Source organism: Natrix helvetica (genome assembly GCF_964273705.1).
Source record: "Natrix helvetica genome assembly, chromosome: 2".
NCBI classification, from domain to species: Eukaryota; Metazoa; Chordata; class Lepidosauria; order Squamata; family Natricidae; genus Natrix; species Natrix helvetica.
Genome location: NC_138552.1, coordinates 155,884,438 through 155,906,458, shown reverse-complemented (window position 1 = coordinate 155,906,458; position 22,021 = coordinate 155,884,438). Strand labels below are relative to the sequence as shown.

The window sequence follows — 22,021 nt, the reverse complement described above, 5'->3', positions numbered from 1 at the left end:
GGACTTGCGACTCTCTCTACCATTATTCAACGTGTACCCAAGACCCTTGGGTGAAGTCATCTATTAGCTTGGATCATGCATCAATCAATATCTTTGAAGTTGGAGGATTTGAAAACTGGGCAGGAACTTTCCATACACAGTTCTCTATTTACAGTTACAATTAATATACACAGTCACCTTTACAAGTTGTCAGTATACAGTTGCTTGCAAACAGTTTCACATGGAGCTTTTTGCCCTGTCTTACCTGTTTCACTCAGTCCCTCACTCACTCCTGCCGTTTCTCTGTGATTTCACTTTTAGAGCTTGCTGGCATTCTAGTGAGAAGAATGGAAAGAAAGAAAAATAACTCTTTTCTGGGCTTCTTGGATTCCAGCATTTTTGTCAAGTTATCTGCACTGACATCTGGTCTGTTGTTCAAAAACTACAATTCATTCAGCAGATCTCTCTCTTGGGTCCTGCTTGTTCCCACTGGGCGTCCAGCTGCAGATTTTTCCTTTTTGATAACACACAGGATCATGAATCCATGCTGTATAAAAACATTTCCAGCCAACAATCTCCTCCTGCCTTACTTGATGCTTTTGTATTTTTACAACTATAAGGCAGGTGTGCCTGCATCTGGGTATCTTAATTAAGTGCAAAGCTTTTGGTGTCTATATAACACTGAGCCTGGTCCTCAGGGGGGGAAAGCTTTAACCTTGAGAGCACTGCATAATTCCAGATCTGTCAGGATACATCTTGACCCTGGTCTAAACAGGCAATGCTGCCAGGTTCCTTTCCTAAGTCCTGGAGGGTCTTGGGTCTGGCTGGGAAAATCCAGCAACCTAGCAGGCTGACTCGGAGTACAAGAGCCATTCATTTCCAGAGAATCTCCAATACTAGTTTTCAGCTCAGTTCAATTACCCCAGATCTTATGCAATTTAGAGGATTCTTCCTGGCCTCCTTACTTTTGATGAGCAACTTCAGCTGTGTCCAGGAAGACCTTTGCTTGGTATATCTAGCATGCCAACGGCACCCATTTTTGAATTGATATGCCCCTCTTATGCCTCAGTTACCTTGCTTGGACTATTGCAATAGGTTCTACCAGCTTCCACTTGGAAGAGCTAGCAGGTCCACCATGCAGCACCAGAGATAGTTCTGGATGGATCTTTTTTCACCCAGTGAAAGTTTTCAATTGGCTTCCAAATACATTTTAAAGGGCTGATTGTCACCTATAAAGGGCTTCATAACTTCAGCCCTGAATACTTACAGCCAACGTTTTGTTAGCATTTTTGCTGATCAGCTTGCTGGCAGAGTTGACTTGTTCCTGGTTCCAACAGCTAAGCAATTTCAAATCCTTCGAGATCCTGAGGACATGCCTTGTGTGTGGCTGCCCCTCTACCTTTAGCATTCTTCCTGACGTTATATGGCCCCAATTCTGGCAGTCAACTAGACCTAGGTTTTTTAGCATTCCTCCTGAAGTTATATGGCCCCAATTCTGGCAGTCAACAGGACCTAAGTCCAGGGGCAGAGTAACTTGTTATCCCACTTGTCTATTATTTTTATTGTCACTTCTCTGATATGGATAGTATTTTACTTAATTGTCGGCAAGATTTGTAAGTCACTCTTCTGACAACCAGCTGGACAAGTTCATGCAGTTGAACACTTTCAGAAATTATTTTTGCCTTCTTTTTAGGATTAAGAAAGAATGTGACTGGCCCAAACTAGCTGACCATCACTAAAACAGGATAAAAAACTCATAATTCATGACTCTACTCCAATGCCTTTGACCTTTATGCTAAACTACCTCTCCTGGCTCGACTTGGCCTATTTTAAATAGTTTCTCTGTCTTTGTACACCATCTAGTTTTTTGCAGTGATTAAGGCAGCTAATACAATTAATTAATTAATTAATTAATTAATTAATTAATGTCACATAGATTTTTACAGAAAGCTGCTGCCATATAAATTTGAATAAATAAATCCCAAAAGGAATATTGTAATGAGCATTGCCGAAGACTCACCCACTGACTCTTGTTCTGTTTCATTGTAAGATGACACTCATTTGTCATTTCAGTTCTGAACACAGGAAGCTACAATAATTGTATGCTACTTTTGGACTGTATGAGAGTGACCTTTCGTAAAACCTGTTATGTTTGGTGCATTGCTTCTCCTAATATGTGTTTAGATATTAGGAGCCATAATTTCACACAGTGAGGAAAGTGGAAGGATCTACATACAGTCATTAGAGAAGTAATCGTAAATGTGCCCATGGCCCAGAAGACAATCAGGTACAAAGCTTGTTTTATAACCACAATTGAGCCCAACATTTCTGTTGCTAAGCAAGACAGTTGTTAAGTGAGTTTTGCCCCATTTTATGACCTTTCTTGCATTAATTGTTAAATGAATCACATAATTGTTTGGTTTGTAACACGGTTATTAAGTGAACCTGACTTCTCATTCACGTTGCTTGTCAGAAGGTTGCAAAAGGTGATCACATGACCTTGGGACACTGCAATTGCCATAAATACATGCCAGTTGCTAAGCGTCTGGATTTTGATCACATGACCATAGGGATATATCAATGGTTATGTGTGAATGTGAAAAACAGTCTTAAGTCACTTTTTTCAGGCCATTTTAACTTTGAACAGTTACTAATCAAACTGTTGTAAGTCAAAGGCTACCTGTACACTACATTACTACTTACCCACAAGCATTTGGGCTGAAATTATTGCATAAAGAATCAGCTAAAGTAATAATAAAATGCCTGCAATAGGAAGAAAAACTATACTTCCATTCTTATCCTTATTTTATTTAAGTGCTTGGTTTGTTGCTGCATATTACTAATTACATTCATGAGTCTTTCAGAGGAAAACCTAAATTGGGATACCTGCTTCAGCTGTGTTAGTTTTAGGCAGCTGCATGAATCAAAACAAATAAGAACAGTAAAAAAGGATTTGGAAAAGATTTGTATTGTGATCAAGTAGGCATACTGATAAAGCTACTCCTAATAGTTTTTTGAACTAGGTGTATCAGTTTAGAATTACTCTGTCTACGTTGCCAAAGTCTATATAGCAACATGGACATGTTTTCCATATCTTTGTTGCCATCTATTGGTTATTTGGATATTTACTATCCAAATATGATAGCTCTGTGATTTATTAATCAAAAAGTGAAGAAGGTAGGGAAAATCTTTCAGAGTATATCAAGCAATGTTTGGAAGCAAATCAACTGTTTCTTAAGGGCTAATGAGCAACCTCTGGAAGGATGTGCAAGTTCTTCTACTTCAGAATATTTCACTTTTGATCGGTTCTGTCTTGTACTCTACAAGATTTTATGTGCATTTCAATTATTTTTTTAAAAAGTTTAGGCATACAGTTTGAGTCAGTTGTTTATTTTTCCTTCCTCAATATCCATATACAGAGGCAGGTGCGTGCACTAAAATAGCACAATTTTACGGAATATATTATGGCAAGCAATTATTAGAGAATGACAGCATGTGGATAGATTTTGGGGCATAACTGGTTTGCTCCAACAATGGGTATATTTTTAAATTCATCTTAACTTAGTTTCTCTCTGTCCAAAAATCTTCTTCATTAACATTTTTATCTTTTTATTCTCATGGGGGGAGGAGGATGTGGAAAGCCATCTTTTGCTGCCACAATGCTGGCTGTGCCCATGTTATGCTACACATATGAAAGGAAGAGCCTTGCGCAAAACAATTCATCATTTTGGATTAAGCATTGGATCCTGTGGATAACTCTAGTCATGCAGTATAATTTTTGTAGTCTTGCTGCAATGAAACAGATACAGTACGCAGCTCTAGTTTATATGTGATATATATTTTTTTAAAGCAATAATGGTACCCTGCTAATGGCAATCACACATTTGTATTTTAAAAAGACACAAAAGCAACTCAAATAAGACAAGTGTGCTGTTTCACAGTTTCCTACATACTCTGAGGAGCACTGTGAAGAACAAATGCTGATTTTGTTTGCAGAGGTATGCAAAAATGCTCATTTCATAATTCTGATATATTTTGAATCAGCTAGAGTTAGGTCAAGAGTGTTGGTCTTCATAGTTTTAAAGCCTTTCCTTAAATCCATAATTATTGCAAATGTATTTCTGAGGGCAAAGCTTCTGGATCTTATTTGGTACCAAAATATTAAAATCTTGAGTTGTGTCACACAGTTTACAAAAAAAAAAAAAAAACCCACTAGTATGTCCATGGAGCTCAGAATGCAAAGAAATGTGTATATTCTGAAGGGGGAAAAAAGAATATACAGTGATGTGTTTATGTACACAAATAATAAAGCCTGTATGCAGAATTTTGGGGTGTGTGTGTGTCATATGCACAGATGTGTATGAACTACCAGAGAGAGGAAACCAAGATGGTGCTTAAAATCTAATAAGAACACAGTGTTAGTACATTTTGATTTTCACCAGCCTCAAAACTGAATATATAAATAGGAATATATTTTTGATATTTTGCACCTGTAACCCTTTACCTTTACCTTTATTTCCATTTTTATACCGCCCCCTCTCCCCAAAGGGACTCGGGGCGGTGTACAGTCAAATGAAATAGATAAAATGGAATACAAACATACAAACATAAAAACATAGAAGAGGAGGCAATACAACACTGTACAGGTAAAGCAGATAAAAACAATATATAAACAATCCTAAAAAATACCCAATTAAAATTACCCAGTTAAAATATATCTGCCAAGAGGTATAATGAGGTTATGAATGGTCCAGGCCGGCTAAACGGAACAGGTGAGTCTTCAGTTTTCGTCGAAAGGAGAGAAAGTCGGTGGTGGTTCTGATATCGGGGGGGAGGTCATTCCAGAGGGTTGGGCCCATCACAGAGAAGGCTCTACTCCTAGGTGTCGCCCGTTGGCACTGCCTAGTGGACGGCACCCGGAGGAGCCCCTCCCTGTGAGAGCGAATCGGTCGCAGGGAAGTATGTGGTAGGATGCGATCCCGCAAGTACCTAGGTCCTGAGCCATGGAGCGCTTTAAAGATGGTGATTAACACCTTGAAACGCACCCGAAAGACCACAGGCAGCCAGTGCAGCTCGCGCAGGAGCGGTGTTACGTGGGAGTACCTAGTACTCCCAAAAATAGCCCACGCGGCTGCGTTCTGGACTAGCTGCAGTCTTCGAGCGTGTCCCAAGGGAAGCCCCATAAATAATCCAGATCCACAAAACAGGGCAGAAATTCATTAGAGAAAATGTTTGTAAGCACTCCTGTAGATGCTGCCTTTAGCCTAACATTTATACAGTCACACAAAGTATGAGAACCATTAAGCGACATACCTATAGTTACAGTATGATTGCTATATTTGTAGTACTTAAATGTTTCCCTCAAGGCATATTTGCCAAGGCTTCTTTTGACCTAGGTCTAAATGTTATTATATTCTATGTACAACATATGGAACTGCTTTTCCGATATTTGCTTGCAGTTATGCACATGCATAAAATATTATACTTGTTTCAAGCCATTATATATGATGACTGAAGTTAAATTTGTGGCCCCAAATCCATACATGCCAGATATTTTTAAAAGGTTAGAAAACTCCTTTGCCTCCATATTTTGTGCCTATTGCCAAAGGCCTAATCCTGTTCTGTGCAAAGATCTGTTTAAAAAAGGACCTTGTTATTAGGATTCATGGTGCAAGGAAAACCAATTATCATGGTCAGTTATATTCATAAAGCTCATTGCCCAAAAGTTATTAGAAAGGTAATTTGCATTTGCAAACTGAGAATGTTTAATACATGTCTATTTAATTTGAAGTTGTCCCAATTCACATTATTGAGCACACTTTAAATAATGCCTGCATAAATATTTAGCCCAAAACATAAAATATGTTCAAGACAAATGTTTTCACATTTCAAATTGAAAACTGTTATCAACTCCCATTTCTGTAGATGCTACTCATCATATATGAACAAACATTTATTGTTAAAGGTACTGTGGGTAAGAAAACAAAAATATGCAAATATACATGTAGATCAAAAAGTATATTTTCTTGCACATTTTGCAGGATTTTACATCTTCTGTATACTGTTTCTTTTTTAAATGATGTGTTAAAAACTTTCTTCTGCTTGCTAAAAATAGTGGTTGTCAACTCAACTATATTTGGAATAAATATGTCCAGGAATAGTTTGTAAAAGAATGATGAAACATTTAGAGGCATTAATAGTAAATTTAATCCCAAAAGAAAAAAAGAAAGATATTCAGAATTTTAAAACCGTTCATTTGCAGTTAAGTATTAATATGTGTCATGGCACATAATATAGATGTGACACATAATTCAATTACACATTGACATTGGACTGTACTGACATTTGTTCATCTCAAGTACATAGCTCATGTCGGGTGTTACTAAGTAACCTGAGAATTTATATTTGAATTCCTTCGTTCAAATTCATTTGAATTCAGCAACTTAAGTCCAAACGAGACAGGACCTGAGAGCACACTGTGCGGAGAGGCCTCAGTGACACTCCATCACATAACAGCTGGGTGTAAGATGCAGCAGGAATAGCATACACTAAACAACACAACCAAGTACAGATAGTCCTCGACTTTCAACCACAATTGAGCCCAACATTTATGCTGCTAAGTGAGATATTTGTTGAGTGAATTTTCCCCCATTTTATTACCTTTCTTGCCACCATTGTTAAGTTAGTAACATTGTTGTTAAGTGAATCTGGCTTTTCCATTGACTTTGTTGTCAGAATGTCACAAAAGGTGACCACATGATCCCAGGACACTGCAATGGTCACAAATGTGTGTCAGTTGCCAAGTGTCTGAATTTTGATCATGTGACTATGGGGATGCTGCAAACGTCTTCAAGTATTAAAAACTGTCATCTTTTTTTCCGTCCTGTTGTAACTTTGTAAGGCCACTAAATGAACTGTTGTAAGTCCTGTAGCTGGTATTATGTACAGAAATATCTGCACAGTATACAGGTTAGAGCAGGAGTGGACAACTTTTGCCAAGAGGCCACATGAGAAACTGGAACTGTTGTGAGGGGCTGAACCTAATCTGATGTCCTCAAACTCCATCACCTCAACTCCTCAAGCTGCTCCAGGCAAAGAATGAAGGAGTAGAATACCATTTTCTCTCTTTGCCCTCCTATGGCCACCAGCCGACTGAAGGAGGACTGAAGTCATTGTGCAGAGCCAAGCCTGTCTCAGCTTCCTCTGCCACTTATCTTATTTGTAATTTCTGATTGACCTCAAATGGGCCTGAGGCCAGATGCAGCCCCAAAGCTGTAATATGTTCAGGTCTGAGCCAGTCCTTTCCAAGTCCCACCAGGAGATTCCAGAGAAGATCATAGGGAATAAGAGAGTGAAGATCCTGTGGAATTTTAGATCCAGAGGGGCAGATAGGTACTGGTGAAAGAACAAGACATCAAAGTAGCAGACAGGGAGCAGAAGACAGCAGTAGCTGCTAGATGTAGTGGTGCCAAATGACAACAACTTCATAAAGAAGGGTATGAGAAGCTGGAGAGATAATGAGAGCCTGGAGAGGATATGGAAAGTAAAGACCAAAGTGGTCCCAGTGGTGGTAAGAACAGTCAGGGCTGTGACTTCTAAGCTGGAAGGGTGGCTCCAACACATCCTAGGAACAACCTCAGAGCTGTCTGTCCAGTGCATTCTTAGGAGCAGCTGAGATGCTATGCAATACTCTCAAACTCCCAGGCTTCTGATAAAGGACCTGAAACTGACCACCCATAGCGGTGAGAAGGGAATTATTATATATGAAATATGATAATCCACAAGTCAAAAAGTGTGTGAAAAATCTGGAATATTAGAAATGTACACTCCCTTTCGGACTGTGATTTTACATGGGTTTATACTCCTTCTATTCAACTGCAGTGTATTGTTACTAAACTTTTAAGTGGGTATATAAAAGATTACAGCTCTTACAGTTTATGTTTCACATTAAATCACTAAACAAATACATATTTTATCCTTTCTCTAGTCTAAAACCTTCATGTGTTCCTGGCAAGGAGAAAGTCTGTGTTTCACCTTAGATTTTGCTGTGGGATTCACATGTTTTGACAATAAAACAAAGGTAAGTAGTATCAGAAAATAACATATAAAATATGTTATGCTATTACTTTAGGAAATGTAAATATCAATTTCTAGAGTGGGGAAAATTCAGATTTTCATATTTCAAAAGGTGGAAGATTGGAAACTGAGCTGTGTTTTGATTGAGTAAAGAGAAAGGCACTCTATGGATAGATTGGGAAAAACTTGGTTCTTCAGAATCTATGACTCTGCTGCTCCTATGACTCATTTTGAGAATTAGGAAAATGTCTACCTGATCTATGCTTGTTTCTCACATAGAAAGCATAATAATAAGAGGAGGAAAGTTCTTTCTTTCTTTTCAGTTATTCCCACCTGCCTTCAAAATTTCTCCCATTCACCAGAACAGCTCAATGTATGGATTAAAATGCATCTCTAGAAAGAACATGATATTGAACAATTGCATAGTGAAGAAGGTTCTAAAATGTTTGAACAATAAATCAGACTGGCTGTTTTCCAACATGAATATAGTGGGAAAAAATCATTTGAAAGATAATAAATGTATAATACTACATTTTAAAAGCTATTGCAAACATTACTGGATATATCAAGTAAGCTATATTTAAACAAAACATTGGATTTAAAAACTGCAAATTTAATTTAAAGGGAGAACACTTGACTTACAGTGGGGCAAAAAAGTATTTAGTCAGCCGCCAATTGTGCAAGTTCTCCCACTTAAAAAGATGAGAGAGGCCTATAATTGGCATCATAGGTAGACCTCAACTATGAGAGACAAATGTAAAAAAAAAAAAACCAAACAATCACATTGGCTGATTTGGAAAGAATTTATTTGCAAATTATGGTGGAAAATAAGTATTTGGTCACCTACAAACAAGCAAGATTTCTGGCTCTCACAGACCTGTACCTTCTTCTTTAAGAGGCTCCTCTGTCCTGCACTCATTACCTGTATCAATGGCACCTGTTTGAACTTGTTATCAGTATAAAAGACACCTGTCCACAACCTTAAACAGTCACACTCCAAACTCCACGATGGTGAAGACCAAAGAGCTGTCGAAGGACACCAGAAACAAAATTGTAGACCTGCACCAGGCTGGGAAGACTGAATCTGCAATAGGCAAGCAGCTTGGTGTGAACATATCAACTGTGGTAGCAATAATTAGAAAATGGAAGACATATAAGACCACTGATAATCTCCCTTGATCTGGGGCTCCACGCAAGATCTCACCCTGTGAGGTCAAAATAATCACAAGAACGGTGAGCAAAAATCCCAGGACCACATGGGGGGACCTAGTGAATCACCTGCAGAGAGCTGGAACCAACATAACAAAGGCTACCATCAGTAACACACTACGTCGCCAGAGACTCAGATCCTGCAGTGCCAAACGTGTCCCCCTGATTAAGCCAGTACATGTCCGGGCCCGTCTGAAGTTTGCTAGAGAGCATTTGGATGATCCAGAAGAGGATTGGGAGAAGGTCATATGGTCAGATGAAACCAAAATAGAACCGTTTGGTAGAAACACAACTCGTCGTGTTTGGAGGAGAAAGAATGCTGAGTTGCATCCAAAGAACACCATACCTACTGTGAAGCATGGGGGTGGCAACATCATGCTTTGGGGCTGTTTCTCTGCAAAGGGACCAGGACAACTGATCCGTGTACAGGACAGAATGAATGGGGCCATGTATCGTGAGATTTTGAGTGCAAACCTCCTTCCATCAGCAAGGGCATTGAAAATGAAACGTGGCTGGGTCTTTCAACATGACAATGATCCCAAACATACCACCCGGGCAACGAAGGAGTGGCTTCGTAAGAAGCATTTCAAGGTCCTGGAGTGGCCTAGCCAGTCTCCAGATCTCAACTCCATAGAAAATCTTTGGAGGGAATTGAAAGTCCGTGTTGCCCAGCGACAGCCCCAAAACATCACTGCTCTAGAGGAGATCTGCATGGAGGAATGGGCCAACATACCAGCAACAGTGTGTGCCAACCTTGTGAAGACTTACAGGAAACGTTTGACCTCTGTCATTGCCAACAAAGGATATATAACAAAGTATTGAGAGGAACTTTTGATATTGACCAAATACTTATTTTCCACCATAATTTGCAAATAAATTATTTCCAAATCAGCCAATGTGATTGTTTGGGTTTTTTTTTTTACATTTTGTCTCTCATAGTTGAAGTCTACCTACGATGCCAATTACAGGCCTCTCTCATCTTTTTAAGTGGGAGAACTTGCACAATTGGTCGCTGACTAAATACTTTTTTGCCCCACTGTAAATCAAATTAGCCAATTCACTTTCATTTCCAAAGAAATTATTAGCTCTCTAATACATTTCTCAATGTTTAACCATGGAACAGTACATTTGATCAATAAAATACTTCTTTGACTAAATCAATTTATTAGACAAGTCTATGAAATGCTGAATCATAGCAAGCAAGCTCATATTCTTTCATGAATATAAAGAACAGAACTTTAAATCTAGAAATCCATTAAAATAGACGAAAAAGTAAAGGACCTACTACTATCGTATAATTTATTTAATACTATAAAAATAAATATGTCAAACTGCTTAGTTTATTATATATGCCATGTAAATGTTTACAGCAAAATATTTCTGAGAATATACAAAGCATAGACATTGGTCTTATTCAAATTAAACTGAGGCCAGATGTGTATCTAAGCTGGGATGCTGTTCTGTAGTGCAGGTGAATATCAACATGTTGTAGTAATTCTTTATTATGTTCATTGACTAAAATTGTGAAAGTTAACAAATAACTGAGCAGTTTCTGATAAAATAAAATATCAACATAAACATATAACTAAGATGACTGGAGTTTCTATTTAGCGGAGGACAATCATTTTGAGTTCCTGATTACTAAGTGTTTTGAAGTGATTTTCATTAGAATAGGTTGGTTGGTTGGTTGTTTGGTTGATTAGTTGGTTGGTTGGAGCTCAAGTTGTGCAGCCATACAGATTTCAAAAATAAATAATCAGCAAGACCTATCATATGTTGCAAACAGTATTTACCACATTCACGGCAATAGAAACATACTGGGATAGTAGGAATAACTGCATAAAATGAATCATAATTGTCTGGGAACCTCATCAAATGAGTTATGAAGTGTGCTCTGGCATCATTAGAGAAACTGCGACATAACACAAAATGGGTTGTAGGTTCTGTGGCTGCTTCTCCACAAGTGAAACAATCTTAGCTCTTTAGGAAATTATTTATACTTGCCTTTGAGATGTTGGGAGGGTATGAAGACATGCTGATCAGTGGTGGGATTCAATTTTTTTTATTACCGGTTCTGTGGCCATGGCTTGGTGGGCATGGCTTGGTGGGCGTGGAAGGATACTGTAAAATCTCTATTCCCACCCCATTCCAGGGAAAGGTTACTGCAAAATCCCCATTCCCTCCCAATCAGCTGGGACTCGGGAGGCAGAGAGTAGATGGGCGCGGGGCCAGTCGGAAGTGGTATTTACCAGTTCTCCGAACTACTCAACATTTCTGCTACCAGTTCTCCAGAACTGGTCAGAACCTACTGAATACCACCTCTGATGCTGATGTTTGGAATGTGGGATATTAATGGATTTAAATACTTTGCTGGCTTAAAAAAAAGGCTTTTGATTACTCAGAAAGACATTTCTGGATAAGAAAGACTGGTCCAATTGGCCTTTTTAGGCTCTAATACTTTGCTTGACTACAGTAAGTGCATGATCATAAACCATCATCAAAATATCAAATCATCGGTTTTTTTTTTTGAGAAGGCATAAAATTGGCATTTTTGTAAGGATGATCTTTTCTATATTGATTCATAATTAGTGTCCACATGCAAAGATCACAGATCTTCTAACTAAAGCTACAACTTTAGCCAATGGGCAAAAATGTTACGAATTCTCCATTTCCTTGCAGAAGATTCTCTGGAGATTTAAATTTTCTCAGCTCAAGGGGTCATCGGATGATGGAAAAACTCGAGTTAAACTGCTTTTTCAGAACATTGAAACAAAACAAATTGAGACAAAGGTGGGTACCATACTTTCCTGTGTATATATAGAATATATACTATAGAAATAGAAAATATATCAAGGTAATCTAGGTTTATAGCTCATATTGCAGAGGTAATCTATAGCATGATTTCTCTTTATTTCCACACAAAGTGAATTACCAATAACGAATCAGCATAGTTCTCGTATTTATTATATCTTATTGTATCGAGCTGAACTATTGATGTGACAGACATTTCCATTTTCAGTCCAAGTTGTAACTGCTCATGTCATGTCACTTGTTAGGCTGGGAACAGGTGTACTTATTTACACATATATGATACACTCTCACATTTGCACTTGCACACGCATACATCCCCTCATTTCCCCTTTAAGTGATATTAAGTGGAGCCGGTGTTGGAGGAAGCCATGAGATTTCATAGCTTTTCTTCCTGGTGATTCTGCCTTTCCACTCCATTGCCGTTCTGTTCTTCTGGTCAAGCAATTTTTTTAAATCAACATTTGAGAGTTGATTGGCTGGCTGGCCAGCAAAAATAATAATAATTTAAGTTTTCCATGAGCCACTTTTTTATTTTTCAGACATAGTCGGTCAATTGGTCTATGGACCTTCAGTCTTTAGGTAAACAAAATATTATGCAGGTGATTATTTCGTTCAACAGTTTTACAATTTACCAATGTACTTAACTGGTAAATTAATGTATTCATAATCTACTTCACAAACTATTCCTATTGAAATTTATACAAATGTTCTCTTTTTCCTAAGTAATTTGAGATTTTTCTCTCGTTGCACAAATTGTGCAAATATAGGCACAGTAACTTTATGGAGATGCCAGGAGAACAGAAAAAGTTGATTAAGGAATCTGATGGGTAGTGTTTTCTAATTTTCATATTCTTTTTTTTATTCAAAAACTGCTAGAATGGGAGGAAAAGTAAGATGGATAACTTGATTATTTATTATTAATATTTATTTATTTATTTATTTATTTATTTATTTATTTATTTATTTATTTATTTATTTATTTATTTATTATTAGCGTTTATATACCGCCCCCTCTCCCGAAAGGGACTCGGGGCGGTGTAATGCAGTTTGTACTGTCATAATGGCCAAGTTTGTGATGGGATTTGCAGTTGCTGGACAGCAAAGTGTAGCCAATAATGAGAAACAAAATAATGAAAACAAGATAAACTTCATTCCCCTTCTAACAAATGTCAGAAGAACAAAGCAGATGCTCTTGTAATAATTGTTTCCACATTTTGTAATGGGTCATTTAAGTTGTAAGACTGTAGGAACAAAGTAGACGAAGTAGAACCTTCTACCAAAATTTGTTTCTTATTTCTTCTTCCAGCCATATAGAGCACATACCCCAAACAAACAAACAAAAAAACTCAAAAGTTTCCCAGCTTCTCTTAGAACCTGGAAACATTCCTAGGCTTCTATTTCCCTTGGAAATAACCTTTAATAGTCTTTTATTACAACAGTATTAGATAATATTTATTCTATTGTTAAGATTCCTGCAAAAAAAATCCATTAAACAGCAGAAACTGCCCAAAGGAAGAAATATTTTACAAAGCATAACTCCTGAACATTATGCTACCTTTGAGTGAAGTTGTAAAATCATAGGGGGAGAAATCAATATCCCAGTGAGAAGACCTTAGTGGGCTGATCCTGTAGAAGAAGAAAAACAGACTGCGGACTCTCAGTTCAGCTTTAGACAAATGACACTCTTAGATTAGGACAAACAAATAAACCAAAAGTCTCAATGGGATGGCAATTTGGGGTTAGAGGGAACATTTTTCAGGGAGCTGGCTCTCATAGGGAAAAAGTGCTATTTTCTGGTAGCCAAAAACATTTTCTTATCTCTGGCTGAGTTCTTCTAGCACAGCGATGGCAAACCTTTTTTGGCTCGCGTGCCATAAAAGGGGGAGCGCAGGGGGGTCGTGTGCAGGCGTGCCGCACCCATAATGCAATTTGTGACCCCCCCAGTGCACATGCGCGCACTACAGGCGCAACTCTCCCCCCATTTTTGCATGCTTTTTTCGCCCTTCTCAGGCTCCAGAGGCTTTATAGGAGCATGGGGACGGTGAAAACAGCCTCCCTGGCCGCCCCGGAAGCCCTCCGGAGGCTTCAGGGACCTTCAGGAGACTTCCCTGAAGCCTCCGAAGCAGTCAAAACAACCCTCCGAGCAAACCGGACTTCCGGTTTGCTCGGTGGGTCATTTTAAGAGCTCCAAATGCTTCAGGGACCTTCAAGAGGCTTCCCTGAAGCCTCCGGGGCAGTCAAAACAACCCTCTGAGCAAACAGGAAGTCCGTTCCCAAATTTCCGGTTTTCCCCGTAGGGCCATTTTTTTTGCGCTCCGGAGGCTTCAGGGAAGCTCATGAAGCCTCCAGAGGGCTTCCGGGTGGGCTGGGGAGGATCTTTCCGCCCTCCCCAGACTCCTATAAAGCCTCTGGAGCCTGGGGAGGGTGAAAAATGGCTTTAAAAAGGGGTGAAGTCAGCTGGCCAGCGCGCGCGTGCACGCTAGCCAGCTGACAGGGCAGAGCCTCGCGTGCCCTGACAAATGGCTCTGCATGCCACCTGTGGCACGCGTGCCATAGGTTCGCCATCACTGTTCTAGCACTTGCTAGTCAGGCAGGAGGATTAAAAAAGCTGGAGAAAAGAAATTCAGCTCCATTTGGGGATTTTTTTAAAAAAAAGGAAAACTCCTCCAGTCAAAACAGATTTTCTTTTCCTCTAATAAGTAAGGCCATTGTATATATGAACTGTTTCTTATAAACTGGTCCATAACTGAGTTGAGTGGTGCTTTAATTTTTATCATAACTGTTCCATGTCTGTTTTATGGGAAGCATAGTTTTCCAATATTCCCAAGCAAGTATGAATAGGACTATTTTGCAGTGAGATTTCAGTTTAGACTGCAGTCCGACAATTAATGGACCTTATTGACTTAAAAGGAAGCTTACCGTAAGTTTTCATATACAGAAGTTAAACACAGTTATTAGGGAATAAACTGTTATTATTGACAATAATAGTTCAATTTGCATTAAAAAAATAATATTCCTAAATGTACTGTGCATCACAATATAGTGTTTCTTTCATTACAAGGGGAGTCTATTATAAGAGTATTAAACTAAAACCCTCCGGAACCATCTTAATAGCTCACTCTAGTATGATGAGGAACCATTGATGCACAGTTTTTAAGGTTGACTTTTAAGTCACCTTGGATTCAGCTTAGGCATTCAGTCCATATTTAAGTAATTTGCTCCTCAGAACGCAATGAGGATACTTCATCAAATTCTTAACATGCCAACAATCTATTAGGAAAGTTATTGAAACAATGAAATAAAAGTAAGATTTTGTCCCAAGAAGTCCAGTTATTTTAAAAAATGGGGAAAATGTGCTTAGAAAAAGTCTTCCCAAGAATGAATAAGGACTCATTAAAACTCTGTCTGGCTACTTTTGAAACTGTTCAACTGTATCATTCAGAGGAACCTTCACCATACCAGAATACATTTTGACTTTTTTTTTAGTGCAAAATTTCTTCATTTCAGATGTTACTTCAGGAGATATTTAGTGGTAGCACTTGTGAGGTGATATTCCTTCTTTAGCTCTACGTCTCCAACAAAATGTTTTTCCTTCCTTTATTCACACAGTTAAACAGAGAAAGAGTTTAGCGTAGTAAAATAATACGATGAGCATTTTTCAACAAGATATTCAAAGTGCAGAGTTTTGAGTCTGTGTGTTTGGGGAGGGGGGGGAGTTTCCTTTCTCAGCATCTTTTGCACATGGACTCATAATTGATAAATTCAAACCACAACAGCAGGTCAAATTAAATTCTTTTCATATTGTTCCCACTACATCAAATCAATTACCTTGAGCATTAAAATACTGACATGGCATTTTCAAGTGAGAAGATATATATTAAAGAAACCATGTTAAACTAGAGAGCATAATAATCTGTAGAAAAAAATAGTGATGTTTTTTGTTTCACCTTTTCTGTTTTTCTTATTTTCATTTCAGGAACTAGAATTTCAGGATTTGACAGCAGTTTTAAACTGCATCCATTCATTTATAGCTGCTAAAGTTGCATCGGTGGATCCATCATTTATAGACAGCCAATTCATTGCAAGAAAATATACTTACAGTAATTAAGAGAACAATGTGTTGTGATTATAACAGATAAATTATTTTCTTAAAGAAAAAAATATTTCATGTGCACTATTACAATTCCATGTAATTTTATAACAGATCTATAGTTGTATTATCAATAAAAGCTACTAGTTTTCACATTTGATTCATCATTATTAAAGCTGATGAGTTAAGTTTTTATTCAAACTGAATCAGTTTATTGCCTAGCACCTAAAAGGATATATTCTTAATATATGCCCCAACACTGGAAGTCTTTACGAAGATGTTGGATAGCCATTTGTCTGAAATGGTATAGGGTTTCCTGCCAAGGCAGGGGGTTGGACTAGAAGACCTCCAAGGTCCCTTCCAACTCTGCTATTGTATTGTATTATATAATAACTTGTAATCTTATTTTAAACCTTTTTATCAAGCATTATTCATTTAACAATTTACTTGAGAATAAGAATTTTCTTAAATGCTACAATATATTTGGAGACACATCTGAGCTTTGTTTATAATGACTCACTTGATTAGGTTAATGGATTTTAAATACAAGGTTAACTTAAAAAAATTTTTTTTGCTTTTCTAGATTTTGCTAAACTAAATTCAACAGATTCATACTTCTTTATCAGTAAATAGATATGCAGTAGGTATGATTTTATAACTTGATATTTCATTTAAAGCTGCAATGTTTTCATCACTTACTTAGAATTAAATTTATATATTTATAAATATATAATTTATATAAATTTATATATTTATATTAAATAGAGTTTACTTCTGAATAAGCATGTGTAGAATTAAACTGTATAATGACAACATGCAGTGCTAACAGTACACAGTTATCTATTTTTTGTGAATTAAGTTTCCACGATTTCATTAAAAGGAAAAACAATAGGAATTTTGAACAACGCTAGGAAGAGTACATTTTTAGCAGAAGAAAGCACCTAAAATAGGATGCTGGGGTAGAATAAAATAGTGAATGGCACTAGGCCAAACATTAAACTTTAATTCACTAACATTAGCTTATTAAATTCAAGAAGTTGGTTGTTCCTTGTTAATAATTTCCTTGTTCCCAATTTCACATTAAAACTGCAACTTAGCAAAATATTTTTCTGGGACTTTGGGGAAGGTTCAAAGGCTGTGAGCGGGTATCTGTGTGACCCTGAGGTTGCAGTTTCTGTATCCTATTCTATCTCATTGTTCATATTTGTTCAATTTCTGTTTTGCTCAACTATTTAATTTTACATTTAAGGAAAGTATTCAGTCAAAGCTCATTCATATAATTAAACCTGGTTTCCCTTAGCAGTTTATTAGGAAGAGATGATAATCTCCATTTCCCACAGATGTATTCCTCCAGGTTATTAGTAACATTATATCAACCACAATTCTCCACAATTATCAAGCTTCATATCTAATAATAAAATCATACCTACTTCAAGAACATGATTGGAGCTTAAATTGGCCAGTTTAACCCATTTGCCATTCTACATTATTTTAAATCCTGATATAGAAAACCAGCTTAAATTTTAAAATATGTTTGTGCTACATATTGTTTTAGAATTTGTCAACAGTTCTATAAATCTAGAGCAGTGGTCCTCAAACTTTTTAAACAGGTGGCCAATTCATAGTTCCTCAGATTGTTGGGGGGTTGGACTATAGTTTGATCTGCCTAATGACCGGCTGGTGGGTGTAGCTAGATGGACATGTGACTGGGTGGGTGTGACTAGATGGTCATGTGACTGGGTGGGCGTGGCTAATTCATTTTGCCTTTGTCCTTCCTAAGCTGTACTTGCTCAACCCGAGGCATCTATTTATTTAATAAGACCCCCCCACCCCAAGGGAAAAAGAGCACAAACTTTCTTGCCACTTGCCTAACTCCATTACAACAGCAGCTTTAGGTTCCTCAAAATAGGCCATTAAAAAAAGAATAAAACAAAAACAGGATTTCCTTCAAAATAGGTCCTGATCATATGTTTCAGAAGACCACACAATAAATCAGACTGAGAACTGCACCAATTAAGACTGTAACTAAAACCCCCAAGATTTGGGAAAGAGAGCCACTCTAAAATCCATTAGCATTGCATTTCTCTGACTGCACCACATACCTTTATCTTATGTATTGTAAATTGATTTATGATGCACTTAACTCATGGAATAACCTTTTGTTACTATTTTCAGCTATATTAATCTGAATGTCTTACTTTATTTAAAACAAACAGATTTTAGATTATATAAAACCCATTGAAATCATCTGGAGAGAGACAAACACAAACCCCACCAATTTGCTCTCTCTCACACACACACCCCAATCTGCTTTGAAAGGTAAATATTATATATAAAGTAAATGTTACAGGCAATACCTTAATGCTGATTAAATCTAAAAGAGGCCAAATCAGGGGGACTCCCTGGTAATTAAGGACAGGTCCTCCTCAAGTTTCATTTAGAATTGGAGGGGTGACAGAAAGAGAAGAAAAGCTTTTAAGTTAAATAGGCTTACTCTGGTAATTACACAGCTAAGCAATTTAGGTCCCAGAACACAGGCAATGCAACAACAACAACAACAACAACAACAACAACAACAAAACCTCCCCCAGCCTCCTCCTCTCCCACGTGGCTGCTCTGAACTAAAGAAGGCTAGCAATTGAGCAGGGAAGCCAGAGTGGGAGAGATCAAATGCCAGCCAGTCGATTTCTGCCCTGGGGATTTAAGGTTGCAGTTCCCCTTTTTGTTCCTTCCTTCCTTGGCACTTTATCTTATAAAGGATTTCAAATATTATGATCTTAATAGTTTTTATATGAACTCTGCAAAAATATGTTTCCCAAAATTGTAACCTAGGGAGTGTTATGCAGTGAGTTGGAGGAAAGAGTACAGTAGTAGTGTGAACACTATCTAATAATTTGATGGCAGAAGAGACATCTTAACCAAAGATTTCTAGCCTATTTCATAACCACCATAGCACATAAAGTGAGTACTAAACAATTGATTTAATAAGAATTTACTTCTGGATTTATTGAAGAAACATCTCAGCGATTAGGCTAATTATACTCTTCTTTAGAAGTCAGGAAGACTTTTTTTTTTTAATGACCAAAGAGTGCACTTTTTAATCAGAGGAATTTTACCCACCAAGAATTGTCGTTAGTAGAGATGCAATGTTATGATCTGATTGGAAAGTTGGGGGCAAATTTCCTGTTTCTTTTTCTTTTTTCTTTGTGTCTGTTTGGGTGTTTGTGTTATAGACATTTAAAAGCTATTTCAACTTTAATACACTTGGTTTTATTTGGTTACCCCAGAAAAAATCATTTGGAAATTACATTGTCTGTATTGAGTGCCTTGCAGTCATATTTCAACAGTGGAATATATAGAAGAAAATCCAATAAACCATTTGTGGCATTGCCCATCTCTGATTTAAATCAGGCATTCTTTGCTAGAAGATATCTTTGTATACAGTTAAGAAACGCCCCCCCCCCCCGCCGCCTTAAAAAAAAATCTAGGGTATTTCTGCGAAGCAGCAGAATTATTAAAGAACACGAATTGTGATTCCCTGCTACATTTTTAGTTTTGTATAATTCATTATGTCAGATAGTAAATGAGGACTTGCTAGATGCACATGCCACTAAAATAATGGAAAGTGGAATTGAATTAATTTGAATGAAATACAGTCCATATAGGTTGGTTTACATTACATTTTTGTTCCAAATGCATATGTTCTGACCTAGGCTTCCTGAGACAGTACAAAGCACCCCTCTTTTTATTTCAACTGCTGTGAATTATGTTCATTCATAGCCTGTAATGAGTCACAAATAGTTTGTAAAGAGTCCGACAGAAGTCTGCCAAAGTCTTTCAAGATGAGGCTGATAAGCACCCACCTTTATCTCCTTTGAAATGCTGCCAAAGACCTAATTGCCAATTAGCCTTGCAAGGCCACACAGAGCACAGAGTCAAAACGAAACTTCAGAATTTAAATTGACCAGAACGAACAAAATTGCTTCTTGCAAAGGCTCACGTGCCTTTCTTTATGTTTTATGGGAGGGGCAAATCATCTTCAAGCCTTATTCCAGAGTTACCCCTTTTGTCTTAACTGTTCTTGCCTTCTGGCAGCTCTGTGGACGCATGCACTGGGGACAGACTCCCTCTTCCTCATTGATGTCCAACTGTAGAGGTTCCGGAGGCAGCACATAACTCCTAGATGGCCCTGGCCCCCTCTCTGCCTCTGACGCAGAGCCCTCATCCGAGCCTCCCCCAGACTCCAGGACTGGTCCATGTTCCTCCCCAACCTCCTCACTATCCGACTCTGCAGGCCACCAGTGGACCACAACAGCATACAACAGCTTACATTTCATATGCCTCAAGGGAAACGGATCCCTAGCTTATGACTACTAGTAATGACTTAACATAAATACAATCAGTTGGTATCAATAATAATATGAAAACAACTTAATTGTATATTTTCTAAAAATATAACTATTATAAGAGATTAAAGTGGTTAGAATATCCAGAGTTCCTTTATCACCTTTACAGAAAATCAAATTTCTGACCTGGTTAAAGAGGATCCAAAATTTACAACCTGGGAAGACCTGAAAGAAAATTGACTATAGATAACTTACACAATTTTGCCCAAACCCAATTAAGTTACAAGACCAAGTTCAAAATAGGAATGTGAAACAGTCACATAGAAACTGATGTTTGGTTGTGTTGCTGGGATCTTTAGCAATTGAGTGCAATTGATTTTTCTTATGGTAGCAATTAACTTACTGTATGTCCTTTTTAACAAAAAGGCAAGTGTCTTAACAGTGAACAACTAAATCAAGTATGGACTCATCTAAAGTGTGGACAACAGCAGCTGAATTAGAGCATCAATACAAACAAATTGTACCTTTGGAAGATTTACATTTAGAAGCCTATCCTCAGTACAGAGAAGTCAGCTCTTGTTCCATATTATTGTCATGGTATGCATTTTTTTAATTTAAAGGATAGCAACAAACATCTTTAATGAGATGGGGAAAATTCATTTGAGGAAACAGAAAAGATAGGTTAATCCATCATTGTTGGAATGAGCTGTGCAAGTTGCCAAATGTTTGCAGAAAATATTTAAAAAATAGCCAGGATGTTGTTCAGATCAGACTATTTTGATGTCCAATATTAGTGGATAATGAGTGTCACTGTGTAACTGCTGCACAAATAAGGGCAGAATATTGAGACACCTCTCTTGTTTCATATCTAATGAAGTCATACTTCGAGCATGACTGGAAGCTAAATTGGCCAGTTTAGCTTAAATTCGCCATTCTATATTATTTTAAAGCCTGCTCTTGAAGATCAATTTAAATTTAAAAATATGTATTTGCTAAGTATAATTTCAGAATTAGTCAACACTTCGACAAATTAGTCTAAACTTAGATATAAATCATTCAGATTATCTGTTTAGCATCCAAGAAGTTTATCATTCTGTACTGCTGCAGAAATAAGAGCGGAACTACTCGTTCCTTTCCTTCCGCAAAACTCGTCATTGTTACAAACAGCTTCATCAGAGGTGGGTTGCTACTGGTTCTCACTGGTTCAGGCGAACCAGTAGTGGAATGTTGGCCTGGGTCGCAGAACCGGCAGCAGAACCAGGCTATCCATGCCTCCGAACGGGTTCCCTGGCCACCACGGCATGGGTTTTTTTTTTTTGGCATTTTTTAATGTTCGGTGCATGCGCAGGCCTATTTACAGGCAACTGTGCACGCAAAGCACACCGAACCAGCAGTAACACTGGCAGCAACTCACCTCTGAGCTTCATTCAGAAGTTACTTCTGCTCCCTCAGTATGGTACAAGAGATACATGCCTCACAACATGCATCACACAGATGATATAAGAAAATC

At 37.7% G+C, this 22,021-nt stretch overlaps 1 protein-coding gene across 5 annotated transcripts in view; it reads left to right on the top strand.

Moving 5' to 3' along the window:
* SNTG2 (syntrophin gamma 2) overlaps positions 1-16,299 on the top strand; it is a 167,574-nt gene extending 151,275 nt beyond the window's left edge. For all 5 annotated transcript variants that reach the window (XM_081944824.1, XM_081944823.1, XM_081944822.1 and 2 more), the window contains 3 exons: positions 7,967-8,059; positions 11,944-12,054; positions 16,052-16,299. In XM_081944824.1, coding sequence (XP_081800950.1) covers positions 7,967-8,059; positions 11,944-12,054; positions 16,052-16,183 — 336 coding nt within the window. In that variant the 3' untranslated portion in view covers positions 16,184-16,299. The remainder of the gene's footprint in view (positions 1-7,966; positions 8,060-11,943; positions 12,055-16,051) is intronic.
* Positions 16,300-22,021: the final 5,722 nt, after the last annotated feature.